This window comes from Lycorma delicatula, chromosome 2 (assembly GCF_047948215.1).
Source record: "Lycorma delicatula isolate Av1 chromosome 2, ASM4794821v1, whole genome shotgun sequence".
NCBI lineage: Eukaryota > Metazoa > Arthropoda > Insecta > Hemiptera > Fulgoridae > Lycorma > Lycorma delicatula.
Window position 1 is genome coordinate 27,063,947 of NC_134456.1, and position 20,175 is coordinate 27,084,121.

Consider the following 20,175-nt stretch of genomic DNA (forward strand, 5'->3'; position numbering starts at 1 on the left):
AACTCATGCTATCCTTGTGTTCCGTTCTGAGTATAGATAAGTTCAGATATGGTATAAAAGTAGATTAAAGCTTATCATTAAATATGAGTTTGACTGGATAGGTTATTGTTCATACAAACAGTACTAAAATACAACAGACCTGATTAAGTGTCCATAATCTGCCTATTTATACAACTCATGACCACATCTGTGGTGTATTATAGTCAAATTTAAATACTTTTTTTAAAACATATAGTAAAAATATTTTTTTGATTTTCTATTAATGACTACTCACAAGTTTGGTGAGTGTGAATTTGTTGGCTGCAACAACAGCAAACAGTAACAATAGTGTTACAAGTAAAATCACTGTATTATAATCCAGTCCAGAAGAATGAACTTCCATATAATGATGATTTTCATTACGAAAATATGTTGTTTTGATCAACCATGGTAGGCCAAAACAGAAAAGAGTGTCAAATATATTTGAACCTAGAGAGTTTGCCAGAGCCATAGATCCCTTACCTGTAAAAGACAAATGTGAAAATAAATTGCATTCTTGTATAAATCATCTGTATTTCTTATAGCATATTATTGTATACTAGAATTTGCTTCTACAAATGAATACAGTAACAAAAATAAAAAAAAAAATTTAATTTAGACTTTGATAAAGGTAAAGATAAGAAGATGGAAATATTTATCTTCTTTTTTTTCTCTCATGCCTGCAATAAAACTTTCAATAACAAATTAATCAGTAGATGAGTAAAAGAAGTAGATACTGCCTTGCATTTGCGCACATACACACACACACATATATGTGCATGTTGTGAAGTGATGTACAAATTAATAAATCAAACACACACATTTCATAAACTTAAGTGTTTAATGAAACCACATAGCTTTGGTGGCTAATTATCTAAAATGTCTTATAGTTTTCAAATGATAACACATATGATTTTTTTTCACACAAACTTAATAAATTTCCTTTACCTTGTTTAGATACTATAATACTGGATAATGTTTCTGGAATGCACATTCCAGCTGCTATAAATGTTAATCCCATTACAGAGTCTGGAATTTTTAATACGTATCCTGTAAAATTAAGAGAAATATGTTAGTCGTTTAATATCTCATTTTTTTTTACACTAATCAAAATCACATACCATAACATGCAAACAAATGTCAAGGACATTAATACATAATTACTATATTAAAGTTTTCCGTAGCAGTTTTAATAAACAGTCCAGCAAGTTACATACTAACAACAGAATATAGATTATCACAATTTATGAAAAAGAATCCTCATTCTGTTACAGATTATTATTATTACTTTGTCCTCTTTTCTTTCTCTGTGTTGAATGCTCTTGGGGAGATCTCTGCATCATCAGAAAGTATGAGTATATAAATGTTGAATTAAAACGTAGTTAAAAAATTAAAATGTAGAGGGATATTTTACCAGCTCATTCACTAATATATAAAAAGAAATAATATTGATATTTGTTATCTGTTTATAATAATATCCAATACCATTTTTTTCTTCTGATCGCTCATTGTTTCTTTATGCAAAATATTTTTCATTTTTCAATTTTTCACTTGTGCTTTTATTTACGTTTATTTTAATTGAAATTCTAGTTTTTGCATTATGTCATCTTTATCCTTTGATGCTTAATTCTTTTCCCATATAAAAGTTTTTTTACATCTCTATTATTTTTATTTTTATTTTTTTAAAGATACAGTATTTACAAAATATTATGAATGCCATGTAACATAATGTTTATGTAAAGTCACTTGTGTAGTGCACTTTATGAAATACAATTTGTTTGCTTTTTTTCAGAAGAGCTATTAATTTTAAGCTTTGCCCAATTTCACACTACTAGAATATAGTTTAACCTTGGTGCAACATCATAGCTTTATGAAATGAGAAGGACCATTATAATTTTATGTAAATTATAAATTTATTAATACTATATAAATTTCTGACTAAGCTGTGCTAGGTGAACATTATGACAGCTTTTTCAAAAAACTTCGGTAGGTTGTTTGTGTATTTTTATTTCTGATGTTTTTATTCTACCATTATGGGTGTGAATTTTTACAAACCTATACCACACGTAAATTAAATTCAAAAAGAATTGTACCTCATACGCTTCTATTAAATTTGTCTTGTAAATCTAAATATAAAGTTTAACTTTAGATATGCTTTCTGTTTTACAGATAATGTCAGATAAAACATTATTAGATATTTTTATCATTACTGAATGATTTCAAATGATTTTTCAGTCTCTGGTAATATTTAAATTTTTTATGGAAACAATCTATATAAATTATTTTTTTAATGTAAACTAAAAATAAAATAAAATAATGGCACAATTAAACTGCAAAGCAATAAATGCTAAGCATGTACAGTTTATCCATCCAACGGGAATTTATTATACCCATCCAACTTTAAAATGATGATCTATAGAAACTGGTTTATTATGGTAAATAATTTGGCATGTTATCTAAGCTTCACACATTTTAATTTTCCAGAATAATACTCTTTAAGATCTTCCACGGGACACAGAATCATTAAATTGTAAGAGGATCAAATTACCTAGTAAAAAAATTCCTGCGATTGTCTTTTAATTTATTTTTGTTAATCTTATTTTGTAAAGTATTCTTTTCCATTTTTTTTATGAAATCTGTGCATAAGTTTTTTTCTAATATTTCTTGCTTTTTTTAAATTAAACTTTTTTGTAATTTTTTTTAAATATTTTTTAGTTCTTTGTTTTTTGTTAGTCTTTGAGTTTATTGATAAAATTATTTTTCTGTAGCTTATTTCCAATTTTTTTTTTTAGTTACAGTATAACTATTATAATTTTTTTTTTTTAATAAATCTTTGTTTTCATCAGCTACCATACAACAAATTTTATAAAAATTGACATAGCAATTTCAGAATAAAAAAAATGCATTCAACAGCATTTGTACATATAAAATTGTACTCACAGAGCACTACTTCTGGAGGGGAGAATCTTTGTAATTCCTGTCAAGCACGTTCTCACTCCTCCATGACGGTAATACTACCCATTTTCTTTAATTATTTTTCACACAGATTTCTGTTTTATAAACTATTTTATATTCATCACTTTTCAATAATTTGTTGGTCATTCTATCCCAGGCATGACAAATTATGCAGTAGTTCATCTTATGTAGTAGTTTTATTTCATTATCTTCATTAATCTGGAATAAGCACCACCAAACATTTATTTGTCTCCACCTATCAAAAATATAGAATAGAAATATAAAATGTAAATAAAACACTTTTCAGAATTTAGGAAAAAATGAAATCCATAGGAACTAACAAAAAAAATGTTTTATTACTTCTCAGCAAAGATTGAAATATCTATCAAAACTCATAATGAAGTTTAACCAGCTCACTCTAGCTGAGGTATTTTTAGTTATTTTTATCCTAGAGTAGCTGAGGTTGAGATGTACTTAGGACAGTAGCAGATGAATGCAAAATATTTACCAGCAAATTTTAGAACTTTGGAAAGATGTAATAAATGTGTTTTAATCTAATTAGAGTACAGTAATTATTATTTTATTTAGATTACAATTTATTTGATTAATAAATTAGAATCGTTCCTTGTATACTGTTTATTTTCATATGAATCATTTAAATTTTTCTTTAATCAATATAATACACAATTTACAGAGATTTCAGTTTGCCTCAATTTCCTAAATTAAAGTAACTGAAATCTTATAACTAAAAAATCTGTTACAATAATTTTCATTTTTTTAAAACTACTAACCTGAAATCGTGATCATCCATGTTATGAGATAAGATCCTACTGCTATCCAACAAACACTCATTAAAAACGTGAGCATATACAATTTGCGCCAAATCTCTTTTTGACAATCTGGAATAGTGCAAGTCAGCATGATTGTGATAGGTAGTGTAAACAACCACCACATTTTTTTAACAATACTGTTCTCTGATAGCCAACAGCATTTATATCCATAATCTGTTAAAGAAAATACAAAAATTAGACATATACATCGCACTACATTATCTACTAGCTTCTCACCATTCAGAAATTAAGAAATAAAGGAAATTAGAATAATAAATAAAATATACTGAATGCTATATGGTATTTGGTAATTATTTATACCGAAATAGATAATGCACTCCTTTGCCATTTCCTTTACTAAGTTCACCTTATTATCTTCATTCCTATTCATCTTTCAATAAAAATGTTATTCAATTAAACATTCCTTAAAAATAGTCAAAAATATGATCGTTTATGATGAGCAATCATTTATGTTGCATAATAATAAAAATGCTGATGTTTATTTTAACCATATGGAACATCTGGATAAAAATAAATATATTTTATTTTCACATAAAAAAATCCAGAGATTGAAATATTTTGTACACATTAAAAAGTATAAAAAGTCAATTTTTTTATTATTACTGAGCTTTAGAAATTATGTTCCCTAATTAAAATAAAATTCAGTAAAAACACTACTCTATCGCTAAATCCAAAAAAGACTTATTATTAGTGCAAAGTATTTTTAAACTTTTTATTGGTTCCTTGCAGGGATCAACAACTTTATAATTAGATATTTTTTTTATATATCAAGTTGATAATATTTAACAGTATAAAAAATAAAGCAGTCAGTTAGCAAATAACTCATCGAGCTGGTCTAATGGTTAATTAGTCATTGCAAATGAGTTGTTTTACAGCTGATTTTTAAAGTTGAAGGTTCTGAGATTCAAATCCTAGTAAAAGTTTAGTTGCTTTTGTATGGATTTGAATACTAGACAGTGGATACGGGTATACTTTCATGGTTGGGGTTCAATTAACTATACATCTCAGGAATGGTCAGCCTGAGTCTGTACGACCACTTCATTTATGAGGTGTGTGAGAAAAGTAATATGTTTGGTAACACTGCGAGCAATCTGGCAATGCTGTGTCTACCAGTCTGTGCTAGACCAGTTTGTTCATCCCTTCCACATTCTCAGTACGAGTTTCAACTCTGTTCAGCCAACACATTATTATTGACAGCGCTATCAGTGATGTTGTGTTTTTGTTGTGTGTTACGAAAATGGAGCCTCGGAATTTAGAGCAACGTTGTGCAATCAAGTTTTGCGTTAAACTTGGGGAATCCGCGAGTGTGACCTTTGAAAAGTTGAAACAGACCTATGGGGAACATTGCTTATCAATAGCCCAAGTTTTCCGCTGGAACAAATCATTTTTGGAAGGCCAAGAACACATTAAAGATCATCCTCGCTCAGGGAGAACTTCAAAATCTGATGAAAACGTTGAGTGTATGAGGGTTCTTGTGAGATCAGACCGTCGTTTAACAATAAGGATGATGAGTGAACAGTTAAATTTAAACACTTTTACAGTACATCAAATTTTGACAGACGATTTGGACATGCGAAATTGGTGCCGAAAAACCTCACAACGGAACAGAAGGACAATCGAAGAAATATATGCGTTGATCTTCTTGAGAGGATTGACAATGACCAAGAATTCTTAAATCGTGTGATCACAGGTGATGAATCCTGGATATTTGAGTACGATCCTGAAATAAAGCGGCAAAGCAAAGAGTGGCACACTCCGTCATCTCCTCGACCGAAAAAATGTCGAATGAGCAAATTAAAGATCAAACCATGCTGATTTGCTTTTTAACTGTACCCCTACAGAACATTCTTTAGGGGCGCATAAAGAATTTGTTCCTCCAGGACAAACTGTCAACCAAGTGTTTTACAAAGGTGTCCTTGAAAGGCTCAGGAAAAGAGTGATTCACGTGAGACCAGACATTGCAGACAAATGGATGCTTCATCATGACAATGCCCCATGTCACACGGCCATTTCCATCAGGGAATTTTTGACTTCAAAATGCTTTCCTACAGTCCCCCCCTATTCACCTGATTTGAGTCTGTGACTTTTTCCTTTTCCCGAAATTGAAACATGTCTTGAAAGGACATCATTTGGGAACTGGAGAACATTCAAAAGACTGTGACCAACCAGTTAAAAGCCCTACCAGTTGAAGCCTTCCAGTGCTGCTACCAGACATTGGAACAACGACTCCGCCGGTGTATAGCTGCCCAAGGGAACTACTTTGAAGTGGATAATATTGTTGTTTGAAAAAAATAAAAACTTTGGTAAGTAAAAAGTCAGTCTCATTACTTTTCTCACACACCTCGTGCATGTCATTTATATCATCCTCATCTCATCGAGCCATGGGGGGTTGTTTATTGTGTTTCCTGTTTAGCCTCTGGGAATCACAGTCTGGAATTACTTCAGAGGATGAATAAGAATGATATGTATGAGTGTAAGTGAAGTCTAGTTCTGTTCAGTCTAAAGTCAACCATTTCTGAGATGTGTGGTTAATTGAAACCCAACCACCAAAGAACACCAGTATCCATGATCTAGTATTCAAAGCCGTATAAAAGTAACTGCCTTTACTAGGATTTAAACATTGGAACTCTTGATTTTGAAATCATGATTTGTGAAAACATGTTCACCGCTAGACCAACCCTGTGGGTCTATTGTTCACTACTTGAACAGATGTAACATACACATTAGGAAAATAAAAAAAATTTTTTAAAAATAAAGTAGAATAAAATTAGTTAAGAATATTCATCTTAAAAAAAATACCCTTTTCTTGTTCTTGATCCTCTTCTATATTACTTGAATTTTCATCTTGTACAATACCATTGTATACATGGCCATTGGCTGAAATAATTTATAAATAAAAAAATTAATATTTTGTTTAAATCATAACATAATTAATATATCGTGTATCACATCAAGCGAAACTTTCATTTGCTAGGAAAAATTAAGACAAACTATAGAAAAATTTTGATCAAAGCAAATTAATTTTGTACTTAGTAAAAAAGAGAAGTAAGTGGTTGTAGTTCATATTAACACAAATTTGGTAAAAAAATTACTCTTCTTAAAAGCTTATTAATAAAATTGTTTAAAAATAAAGGATTATTACTGTTTAGATAGTCCTTTAATTTTTTATCAGAGTTGCTTTCTCTGAAACTAATGTTGATCATTATACAATAGTCCATGCGGTTAAAAAAGTAAATATTTCATTAATAAACATGTATATTAAATGCACTTTGGTCTGCCTGCTTGTCATACTGCATCAATGAACCTCTTCACTTAGCATTTTCCTTTATATGTCCAACATGTCATAGTTTTTGACCACGGTTAATATTTAGAAATAACTTGTGTTTTTTTTTAATTCTGATCTTTTACAAGTACTTTGGTTATATCATCTAACAGAAGAACAGAATTTTTTTGAACGTATTGATTCTTGTTAAATAAAGGTTTTATTCAAATCAATACGTCCGAGTAATTAGCAATACATAACCCGTGTTAGAAATGAGGTGTATTAGTCAAATAGATTAAAATAGAATTCCTATATCATTTGCCTGACAGGATTGAGGAAAACAATGAGAAAAGTTTTATCACAAATACATAAATAATGAATAAATAAAAAAGAGAAGTGGTGAATATTAAAACAAGAAAATAATTATTTCATAATAAAAATGGTAAAAAAAAATGTGAACATTGTAAAATAAAATTTGAACAGAATTCAGTAAGCATTATGTAAGGGTCAATTGAAAAATATCTGATACAGTTAAATATTTTTAATGTTCAAATACATTTAAACAAGGATGTAATGAAAATAAATTTATTTAATTAGTACTAATTCAAAATTTAACAGTCAAGGAGCAATATTGTTTTTATAACAGGAAGTCGTATAATTTTAAACAAAATCATCAGAATTGAATTAAGATGAAAAAAATGGCAATGAAAGTGTAATAAGGCTATTTCCAAAACAATTATATTACACTTCTCAGCTTGGGTAAAGAGTTGCACTGCATAATGTGAAAAACATTCTTTTGTTTGGTTTGACAAAAATGGATGTTATTTTTTAGCAATCAGTCTAGATAATTTATGATCACTTATCCAGATATTGATCTAATCAGAAAACTCATCCACAAAACTAATATTAATTAAAAAATATAATATTTTCAAGTCTTTATTAGTCATTTTCATAAGGGATCTAAATCTAAAGGACATATCTATCAACTTTAAAAATATTTTCATTTAATAAATATATATTTTATTCAATCTTTATAAATCCAATCTTTTTAAATACTTCTTTGTTAAAATGTCCAATTTAATGAACAAAATATCATACAAGCAAACTATTAAAAACTTTTTTCATTAGTTTTTAACCTTTTACATACACTCATTTACATAAGTAGCATTTTTACAATCAAAAAAATAACAATAAATGATACGATAATAATCCACAGCTAATAATGATAAATATACGTATAACATTTATACCATACTTTTTTTTTCCATCAAAGGCCATGTTACAGGATCTTCCCATATATCACCAACTGTTTTTTTTGTAAATCTGATGACACATGATTTAAATTTTTCTCGGAAGACATCATTGTAATGCATCACTGAAAAAAAAAATAAAAGTGATATTTATATAAATTATAAACAAGATAAGGAGAGATCTACTCATGATTTGTTTCCACTCTTAACTTGTTTTCTAAACTTGCACTATTGGTATCAGTTTCTTTTAAGGCTATGAGATATGTTGATTATCTAAGATGTAAGGCGCCACTACTAAAGTTAGCTTTTCAAAGACTGGCAGTGCATTAAACAGCAAGACCAGAGTGAGGGTGTAACTTATAATGATGATTGCAACCGGCAAGTTTATGTTTTAAACACAAACATTACATAGTTATGTAACAATAAAGTCAGTTCAGTTTTTCCTGGTAAGCATAACATGATAAATACACCATGAGCAAGAAGTACAAACAACTTTAATATACAGGAAAGGATGAAAGACTGAATTATATTATGAAATTCCATTACAATAGTGTATGCTTAAACACCATTATCTTTTATACCATTCATCTCATTACCTCACTTCACTTTCTTCTAAATGAAATACTTATTAAAAATTTAAATAGTGAGAATAATGTAATACGCTTATAGGACTAAAATACAATTGATAACAATCAACAACATATCTTTTTACCAAACTACAATAGAGAAAATACTAAATAATTTGCTTTATATTCCAGGGCAGTATGCTCTAAAATGCTTACTGAAACTTATATACCTGTAAAATTAATTTATGTATTAACACTTACACAACAAAAATGTGAAATAAAAACATTTCTTAAATTTAAAAGGTTTCTTCAATAAAAAAAAGTTGAATTAAAAGTTTATATAAAAATTAAAATTGCATGAAAATAAATTACAAACGTACTGACTAGATAGAGAGTGTAGGTGACCACCATAAACAGAGCTTCATACCAATAAATTAAACCATCTTGAAGCACAAAACATAAGATGAATAGTGACACACAATATGCTAGGCTATCACGAATTAAAGGCCAGGAATCCAATTTGATTGCCTGTTAAAAATTAAATTACATGATTGTAGAAAATAAATTTATTTTTAAGTAAAAATGTATTGTTTTTTGTTTTTTTTTTTTTTTGTAACATAATTTGAGTTGTAAACAACTTATAGAATGTATATAAAACTGTTAATTAACCTTATTTTAAAACAATCTTTTAGAACTACTGATTTACAATTTTAGTTGCTTTTTCATACATCTTCAATGGCTGGAGCTGCTGATCTTCACTTAGTGTTAGTTGAGGGATGCTCAGGCCTTAATTACTCTCTACTCACAACAAGCTAGAGTTATATTTGATGACTGGACCCCAAGAGATAGAAAGTTACAAAAAAACTGCTATACTTTGTAAGAAAGAAGCATATCTTCACTACTTATGTATCTAAGCCTCTCTGTGGTATAAACTACTGTTGATGTAAATATGCCAAAAAAGTTTGGGGAAGATGTTAATTTATAAACCTAATAATCCATTCTCAAATTCGTTATCTTGAGGAAGGTCCTATTTTTTATTATGGGATTCGGACCACCGAGAGGTATTTGTCTTGCACCGGTTTAATTTGAGGTGAATTTCTGTGCAGCATTTTCACTCCTTGAAATAACAAGGGCTTCAAGCCCTTGACAGAAAATGTTTCCAAATTATTTGGGGCCAGTCTGTTTAATTCTGGATGTTCCTAATTTGTTTGGAAAAATTCACTAGAGAAACAAATCTGGAGAGACTAAGTTAGATTTTTGGGAGTGGACAACAAGCTGTATGGATGAAATGTCTTTGAGAATATTTGTTTCATTTTCACAATATGTTATAAACAATAAATGATTTATTCAATATTTATTATGATATATTTGAATAAATCAATATAATAAATATTTGTGATATGAACTTTATTGTCTTTTTCTTGATGGGATTTGTTCTTGTTTTAGGCCATCAAAGACCACGCAGCTGTGAGGCTTAATGTTTAATATTTAATAAAATTATGAAACCATCGATATGATTAGCCACCCCTGTACTTTAATATTTCTGATGTTATTCACAAAAAAAAATCTAAATTTAAGCATAATTTTTGCAAAGTTAGGTTTTTGAAAATGATTTTGAAACAAAAACTGAAATTTAAGATTTCAAAACTTTTAATAAGATTAATAAATATTTTTTTTTAATAATAATAATTAAATGAGGTTAATTTTTGAAATGATGATGCCTGAACTTAATAGGAAAGAAGTAATCTTGAAACAGGGAACTAGCCTGGAGATTCAGTCAAACTTGTTGAATTCAGGATTGTTTAACTTCTAGCATTGAGCTGGTTAATTTCTGAAGTGTTATTTATATGATGTGTATTACAGTAATAAACAGAAGGTTTAAAAAATTGTAATACATATTTGTTATGTAAGCATAAACAAAGTTATCTTAGCTTTAATAATTTACCTTAACTTTATTTTTTATGTATACATAACAAAGGAGAAAATGAAAGTGGTAGAAAATGGCATGATAATTAACCAGAAAATTATTGCCATTCCGGAAAGTTTGTAGTGCATTATAATGTGAGTTATGTCTGTGCCTTACCGTCATTATAGGCAGCAGGTATACTGACAGATAAAGAAGTGAACCTCACTCAAAATTTTAAGATCCCTGATCTCTTCTAGAACTTATTACAGAGAACTGTGATAATATGCAAATTTGTTGGGAAGATTTTATTTCATCAATAAAAACTTATTTTGTGAAACCAAATAAGGTTATAGATTACAATTAAATTTGGTTTTTCTAAATTACACTTCACAATTCTTCATGGTGCCTCTCAAAATCCACCACCAAAGGCTCTTTCACCAAATCCAAAGATAAGGCCTGTGTTGTTAAAAAAAAATTCACAACTTATATGAAATAAGAATTTTGAAAAGTTAAAAGAGGTAATAAACTTTAGTTATATAAATAAAATAATACTTTATTCAAATAATTATGAAATTTTACACCATACAGACAATGTCAGGAACAGTTATTATATTTGCTGCATACAGGTAACAAAAAGAGCTCATCCAGCATTTGCATGATAGGATTAAGAAAAACTGTGAGAATACCCGCAGATCTTTCTGTCCCTCTGTTAAACGAGTATATAAATACATGCTCAAATAATTTTCATTAACTACTTCTCAATTATGAAATATTTTGTACTTATTTTTTAGATTTAGTAACTTCATATTCATTTATCTACAAATTATCTTGTGTGTTTATATTTTAAATAATAATTATAATCTTTAATCAGATTAATGTTTACTTTATGATTGTATATTTTATGGTACAATTATGATGAAGGTTTTACCACTGTGGATGCATTATTGTTTCTCTTGATCTATTCAAGCTGGGGCAGCTTCTTTTGTTAGATCACAAAATAAAAAAACCGTTAACAAAAAAGAGATGATCTATTATTGTTCACATTAACTTGTTATAATATTTATATAAAAATACAGCGATGCAAATGTGTAAAGATAATAAACAGAGACTTTACTAATTCAGTAATAAACATACCTTAGAAATAGCAAAAACGCTACATAAACCAGGAACAGCTAATATATTAAAAACTGCACTTCCTATAATTGTTCCTACTCCAATATCTCCTCGTGTCACAAATGTTCCCACAAAATTAACAAATAATTCTGGTGATGATGTTGCTGCAGCCAGCAGTGTTGCCCCAGCTACATCTCCTGTGAATCCAATTTCTAGAAAAAAAAAGTAAAAATAAAGAATTGTACATTATTATATTGTTATGATAATAATATTTCTTATTATTATGATAATAAAACATTATGTTGAAAAAGAAAAATATGCTAGGATCACTAAGATAGGAAAATAATATTGCTTGATATCTTGTCATAGCAGTGCTATAAATTATTAGGTGTTTCGGAGTTACTGGAAAAGGATTATTATAAACAAATATAAAGTAAATTAATCAGTCATTATTAATTTATTTTATATTTGTATATAATAATCCTTTTCATATGACTCAAAAATATACTAATTGTAGCACTGCTAAGACTAGATATCAAGTGATATTACTTTCCTTTTCATATGTAGTAGGGAAAATAAGTACAGATAACACTGATAAACACAACTTTTGTTTCTTAAGATTTAGTGCATGAAACCAATCTGCTTTTTAATGCTGAAAATGAATCTGAAGTCGGAATTTTTCCATTACCCTATGTTTATAAAAATTACCAAATTTAAATTTTGAAGATTGTTAATAAAATATGATGTACGTTACACATGTTTTTTTTATTTTATATGATTCTTTTCGTTTTAATTATTTCTGTTTAGCCTCCAGAACCACTACAACGTATTACTTCAAAGAATCAACAAGGCTGATATGTATGAATGTAAATGAAGTGTAGGCTTGTACAGTTACAGGTCAACCTGAGATGTGTGGTTAACTGAAACCCAACCACCAAAGAACACCAGTATCCATGATTTAGTATTCAAATCCGTATAATTACTTTATGTTTATGTGCTCAATACCTATTTTTAACTCCAGTTGATAATAAAGAGCTTGTGAACTACTTCTGAAAGAATCTTTTCTAACTAAAGTAAATAAATTGAACAAATAAAATATATTCTTAAAAAATATGTTAGCTTTTCAATGAAACCATAGAATAGACTTGTTCACTTGGTGTGTTCTTATTATATCATTTATTAACAAAATAATGTAATATTTGCATAATTTCATTTTTGTGTAAAGAATATTGTGTAATGTAAGAAGGAAAAATGCAGTTTTATGGATCATCCAACCATTTACCATTGTCACTATTAATGATGTTTTTAAATTTTAAAATTGAACTTTTCTCCTCTCTTTAGCAAAATAGTTATATGTAATCTTCACTTCCTCAGAATTTATTTTACAAAAATGTGAACTGAAGAAAATAAAAATAAAATTTTTGTTGGATAATTAAAAAAGATTGTTACTGAATTCTATCTGTTTAAAAAAAAATAATTATATTTTATATTTATTTGGGTTTATAACATCTATTATAATTTTATATCTTGTTATGGGAATAATATTTACTGCTTCTATTAGTAGTAACTTATAGTAAGAAATTTACCATTCCTGTGTGAAACTGGTCACTTATGTTTGTCTACTTTTACTTAATTTACTTTTTTATTAATATTCACTCTGTTTTTTTGGGTTACAATATATGTAAATCCATCTAAACAAAGAGAACAGTTAGAAGTAAAATAAATTTCTCCTATTGTCATTTTTAAATTAATTTAATTTAAATTTATTTAATTTTTTGTGATTTTTTTTAGATATTTTATAATATCCAATTAATTGCATTCTACTACATTCAGTCTAACACAATAGTTTACCTACAAAGGATGTGGCAGTTACCTCTCTATTTTTACGTTATAAATAAACTAAAATAATTGTTACTATTTATGATAAATAAATAGCAATGAATATTATTAAATAAAGGAACATTTTATATATTTACCCAAATATTTCTTGTATGCATAGTAAGGTGCCAAATAGGGCATAATCTTTTAAGTTTAAACCAGTAATATCCAGTTTTTATGAGTATGTTAACATAGTCAAAAAATATATATCACTGTTTATATATTATATAATTGATTTCTTATTTTTTTAAGACAATTAAGATTATTATTTTATTATATCTGTGACTGTAATATTATATATCATCATTTAATGTATAAAAAAAGTTCTTACTTGAACAGACTATTTTGATGCTGGCTATAAAATAATCATCACATACTTTGGCCAGTAAAATATACAAATAAATTGAAGACATAAAGGAAAATATTAATTGACCCGGTTTACCACCAGGAATTGTTACTTGTGGAAATTCCAAAATTGCTGGTCTTGTACAGTTTTCTTCTTCTTTTCCTTCTACATCACTAAGATCACTACCGTAATCATTAAGGAGCATTCTTCTTCCTAAAAATAAAAATATTAACAAAATTCATCAATTATTCACACTTTTTTTAAAATAAAATATTGTAATTTAATTATCAGTTAGTATCCCATAACAACTACGGTAAATTAATGATTTTGTAGAAAAGTACCATTTTTAATCACCCATATTAACTTGTGATGTTTCCATTTATAATAATAAACACCTTGCTTGAAAATACTTTGAAAAAGAACCAGAACACCTTCGTTCACTAATTAACATGAATAAAATTCACAAAGCAGTTATCATATTATCAGTTTTAAGATTATTTTAATGTTTATGAAATCAAGATATATCTTAATTTTTAACTGTGGTTATTTATTAATTACTACATTTCATAGGTTAAAACTACCTTTATGATTAACTTCTTTTTATCAGAGTGCAAAGAGACAGAACCACATTTATTAAATACTGGATGGTTTTTAAAACTCATTTTATAAATTTTTCGACTGATGCTGATGTTCACATCCTGGCATTAGTTGACATAGCTTTTTTCTTTTTTTTTTTTTATAGATAAATATTTAGAATATGATCAAATAATGTGTTGGATTTGAATTACATCATTAATTTGTAACTGTTGTATACTTTTTCCTATGTTTGTTTATTTTATATTATTCACTTGTGATGCTATGTTCTTTATATTGTGCATCTGCAGAAGTCCAATGTTATTAATGAGTATTTGTAATTTATATCTGTGACTGGGTTGCAATGAAGATTGTTTAAAACTGTCAATTATAAAATAACAAATCGTGACAAATTTATTAAATATAATTTTTTTTTTTAAATTCATTTCATAACATTTTTACTCATTCTTACATATATCTACAGTGATTGGATTAGTATTGCCGTTTTCCCGCTTTTTTTATTGTTTTATAATTTATAAAAAAATATATCAATAACTTATGTAAAAAAATTTCATGAAATTCACATAAGATCTGGTTTAGTTTTCATTACATTCTTCTAATTTATTAATTCTTTAATTTATGTGCTATGTTTCAAACTAGGGTAATAGATCCCCTCACATTTGTTAAGAGAATTAATATCTTAAACACAAGAAGTCTGAATATATATATCTAATAACTCGCATAGTATTGTAAATTTTTGTCAAAATACATTATCAAACCACTAACTGGGTTTATTGATTTATTTATGGCAATTATTATTGCAATTATAAATCAGGCCCTTTATAATACATTAATTTTATCTTATCTGCTACTTATAAGGTAAAATATTCTTTTGGAACTTTATTAGTTACATAAATCATAAGAGAAATATTAATTTCAAAATTTCATTAATAATTTGAAATTACTCTACACAAAATAATAATTTTAATAAAAAAATGCTGATGAATGATAATAACATTATAAATTACAGATCATCATAGAAGTATGATTATGAAAATAAATTATTAAACCCCTCTATTAAGTATAATAAATATTACCTGCAGATTCAAGTTACAAAATAAATTAAAGCAACAAAATATCAACCACAAAAAATCACAGTCCACTTCAAAAGACTCATCTATTTCAATATTTTACAATTGAATTAATAAATTTATGATGTACTTGTCTTAATATTCTATTAAATTTTTAATCAGGAAAAGGACTTGATATACAAATGGCAAACTTTAATTGCCTATCACTAAAATAATAACACTTTGTAATTAAACTCATTTATTGGGTGGGAATCACTACTTACATCACTAAAAATTATTAACAGTGATTGGATAAAAAAATTACAATGAATATTACTTTAAAATTTATGTTAATAAGAAACATACAAAGTAACACAAAATAATAAGATTATAAAATAGGATACAAAAAATATCACATGCATTTTTTGTTTTTTTTTTTTCTATTTGAACTGGAAATCTCCATCAGCACTAAAACGAATGGCAAATATGAAAAATGTACTCTCAAAAAAAATGTTCAACCAACAAAAAAGATCTATTGAATTAGAACAACATTTAGGAGTGAGCAAGTAGTTGAATATGCAATAAAAGAATTAATTAGGTTTAAAAAAAAAAAATTGTCATAAATGTACAAATTATTAAACTGCAGTGTAGTCGTAAGTAGTAGTTATAAACATAATATTAATTGCAGATAATAATTTGGTTTGTAAGATCTTGGCGGTTTAGTTCTTATGCCTTTTGATGAAAGGAAAGGAAGACGCAACTGCAACAAGGCCTTAGACATCTCCTTAATTACTTGATTGCTGAGGAACCAGTATGACGTGAGTTGAATTTGATAGTGCTACTAGCCAGGCTGGATATATGAATGTCAGTTTAAGAGTACCTACAACACATGGATTTTCAACCAAGCTTTGACTGTGCTCTAAAACTTTTTGTTTGAACTGTATTAATTGAACTTATTTATGATAAGTTGTAAACTGTAATTCATCTGCTCCATTATGCAGCCTTAAGTATTTTAAATGAGAAAAATCCAGTTTCAACTACACAAGCATAACAATCAAAGTATAGTAGAACACTGATACAACTCAATCTATGAATGAATTCTGAATTGTATGCGTACTTTTTTAAGAGAACTTAAATTTCATTATAATATAAAAACTCTTTTCCACACTTTAATTAAATAAGAACTTATGATATCAAAATCATAGAAAATATAAATTTTGAGTGTTTTGTGAAGTATTTAAGATATCTTTTATGATAAAATAGTTAATGTGTTGAGAAAAATAGTTTTTCTTAAGAAAACTTTTATTATTCTCCATCAGTCAATACGTATCAAAACAATGAATAGAAACTGGATATCAAATTTAAAAAAATTTATCAGGCATTCCTTTTATGCTTGTAATGCTACTAATTTTATTAATTATCATTCATAAATTTGCAAAATTATAAAAATAGAATAAAATATCTGAGTGTGAATATATTATTTTAAGATAAATATTCCCAACTTAATTTATGTTCTGAGAATGAGCAACAATAAACAAATAAATGTATTATTCAAGTGATATGAATTTATTTTTTAATTTATTATAATGGTTTTTTAAACGTACATATTGTAATGAAAATTGCAGTTAAATTTCTATTTCAAGTTCATTGTATATGAACATAATAGTAAATGACTGAATAAATGAAAACTGAAGTTTAAAATCTAATCTCAGACTTTAAAAATGTAAAATATTATTTTATATCTTCAAAACTTACTATGTAATAAAAATAAATTCAGGTCTGCCATTGTATGAAAACAAAATAATTACATGGTTAATTCTGGAATAAAATGCTCATGTTATCAATGTAATTTTGTTATTTGAGTTTTATTAATGTCATAAGTAGAAATAGCTAGAAACCTAACAAGACAAACAGCTCAGTTACAATTTGGAATACAGCCTGCAATGAGACAATCATTTTTACATAAACTGAAACAGTTACAAAATAATTAATAGGATTACATAAAATTAAAGCAACTTATTTTCATTATTAAATCATAAAGCTCTTCAATCTCTATCTATTTATTCTTTATGAATTTTTTTTTTATTTAAAAAGAAAAAAAAATTTAAATATTTTTTTAATATCTTAAATATTTATCTCATTACTAATGTTATAAAAAAATTATTTTATTAAATATTGTTAATATCTTAATATAAAATGTACACAGAATTTTTGTTTATGTCATTTACTACAGAGGCATGTATGTTAACTAAATCAATTAAAAACAAATGAAATAAAGTTACTTGTACTGTATAAAACTGAAACAAGGAAAATAATAAAAATTAACCAAAAATATATTCAGAAGAATTGAGAAAAAGTTATGTCTGGTATAAGGTATTCAGATTATATTTTATTAGAAATGGTAAAATAACATGGTGTCTGAGATCTTAGTTAGAAGAAAACACTGGAAAGCACCTCTTAGTGCTATAAAAATACCAAGAGATTGGCAAGAACTGTTCATAAATTTGCTTATGGAATAATATCATCATATTAGGGACTTATTTTTTATTACTGGAGATTTAGTGTGAACCCTGGGAAATACTTCAGTATTCATTATACAGACTGTAAGATGTGGATGGACAAAGTAGTTAGATTGCATGTATCTACCTAACATACCTCATTGATGTAAAGAAATATTTTTTGCTATAAAATAGAAGAAAAACATAGAGAAAGGCAAAGGATTATACTAAACATATATGAAATTTTCCTTTGAGATCCATGCACCTGACTTACAGGAAGCATACACACTCACTCTCTCTCTCTCTCTCTCTCTCTCTCTCTCTCTCTCTCTCTCTCTCTCTCTTTCTGTTCATTACACTAGATATTAATATTAGATTATCGATATTTCTACTAATAATTCCTATTCTGAAAAATAAGGATGACTTGTATCTACTTCTGAATGCTTTTAAACTAGTAAAATTAATGCAGTATTATTTGTTATTTGTAATTAAAAACACAACATACAAATTTTTATTATATTTATTAAAATACTAAAAGAGCAGTGTAATATTATTTCATCATCTTAAATGATTTTTTTAAAGCCGATGTTCTTGGTTAGGATAGTACAACATTGTTGTCATTCATAAAACACATTCTTTCCAAGTACCAAAATGGAGCTTGGTTTCATACTAAAGAAGTCATTTGATAAAAGAATGAACCTAGTTTAAGGAGGTTAGACTATAAAGCTAGACAGAGGAAAATAACTTTGTTTCAGAAATGATAATGAAAATTCTTTCTAATATAAAAATGTAAATAGTTTATTTACCAATAGAATAGCATATAGCAAATTACAATACTCCATACATAGTAATGAAAATGGAATTATCATATTTTACACCATTGAGATGAAACTTCTTGGTATGTCAAACAATAAAACACCAAACCATGAAGAGGAGTGGGAGAGAACAACTAATGTGATCTCCCACTATGTACATTGTTAAATTTTTTCTTTTCTTAAAGGTGATTTATCATTTATTATGCAATTTTTTTACCAGCAAAAAAAAATTATATAATATTTGTTTATCTAATCTTACAAATATAGGTCAAACTTACTTATTTTATTGTAAACATAATAAATATTTCATTACTGTTTTAATCATTTCTAATTTATTGGATGTATCAAAGGTCCCTTTATTATACATTTTCAAGCCAATTAATCTCACAGCATTTTTTGACCGACTATAAAAACTTTAAGATTAAGAATAATGACAAAAATACTAGTAAAAATATTGGAAACTAGAAGGAAATTTATGGATATCACCTAAAATGCCAAAATATCCTTAATTATATTTTTCAGCAAAGAATAAATAAAAAAGGAAAACGGCTTTCAGTACAGCTGTTAGATCCACTTGTAAAATAATTTCTTTTGCAGTTTTACAGTTAATGAATATAGTTTGTTTTATTAAGGAAGATTTATTAAGCCATTAATTAATAGATCAAGGTTTATAACTTTTTTAATAAATTACCTTCTCTATTCATCATTGCGAAAAAATATATTCCAACTTTATTACATATACGAGTATACTTGCATATTTTATAATGAACAATAAATATTTTATCATACTTTTTGTAATCATTCATTGTTTCTCTATATTTTTACATGCATTTTCACCATAATAATATCGATCAAATTACTTGTTAGCTTATTGAGTGGCTGAATAGGTTACTACCTTCAATTTTGGTTTCCTGAAATGTCAGAATCTGCCCAGACTCAACATAAATGATTTGCTAATATTAAAAGACATAATTAGATCCAATCATTTAATTGTTAAAAAAATGTGATAGGAAATGGAAATGATTCCAAATCTTGTTATGTGCTCTAAAACTGTCAGGACACAGAATAATTATT

General features: G+C 27.1%; 1 protein-coding gene across 1 annotated transcript in view; it reads right to left on the bottom strand.

Moving 5' to 3' along the window:
* Nucleotides 1–20,175, bottom strand: part of LOC142320587 (sodium/potassium/calcium exchanger 5-like) — a 49,566-nt gene that overhangs the window by 2,702 nt on the left and 26,689 nt on the right. Inside the window, exons 4-11 of the mRNA XM_075358548.1 lie at nucleotides 14,131–14,358; nucleotides 11,943–12,133; nucleotides 9,283–9,430; nucleotides 8,342–8,461; nucleotides 6,624–6,701; nucleotides 3,765–3,977; nucleotides 967–1,068; nucleotides 275–501 (exon numbers count right to left, since the gene is read on the bottom strand). Of these exons, the coding sequence (XP_075214663.1) occupies nucleotides 275–501; nucleotides 967–1,068; nucleotides 3,765–3,977; nucleotides 6,624–6,701; nucleotides 8,342–8,461; nucleotides 9,283–9,430; nucleotides 11,943–12,133; nucleotides 14,131–14,358 (1,307 nt within the window). The remainder of the gene's footprint in view (nucleotides 1–274; nucleotides 502–966; nucleotides 1,069–3,764; nucleotides 3,978–6,623; nucleotides 6,702–8,341; nucleotides 8,462–9,282; nucleotides 9,431–11,942; nucleotides 12,134–14,130; nucleotides 14,359–20,175) is intronic.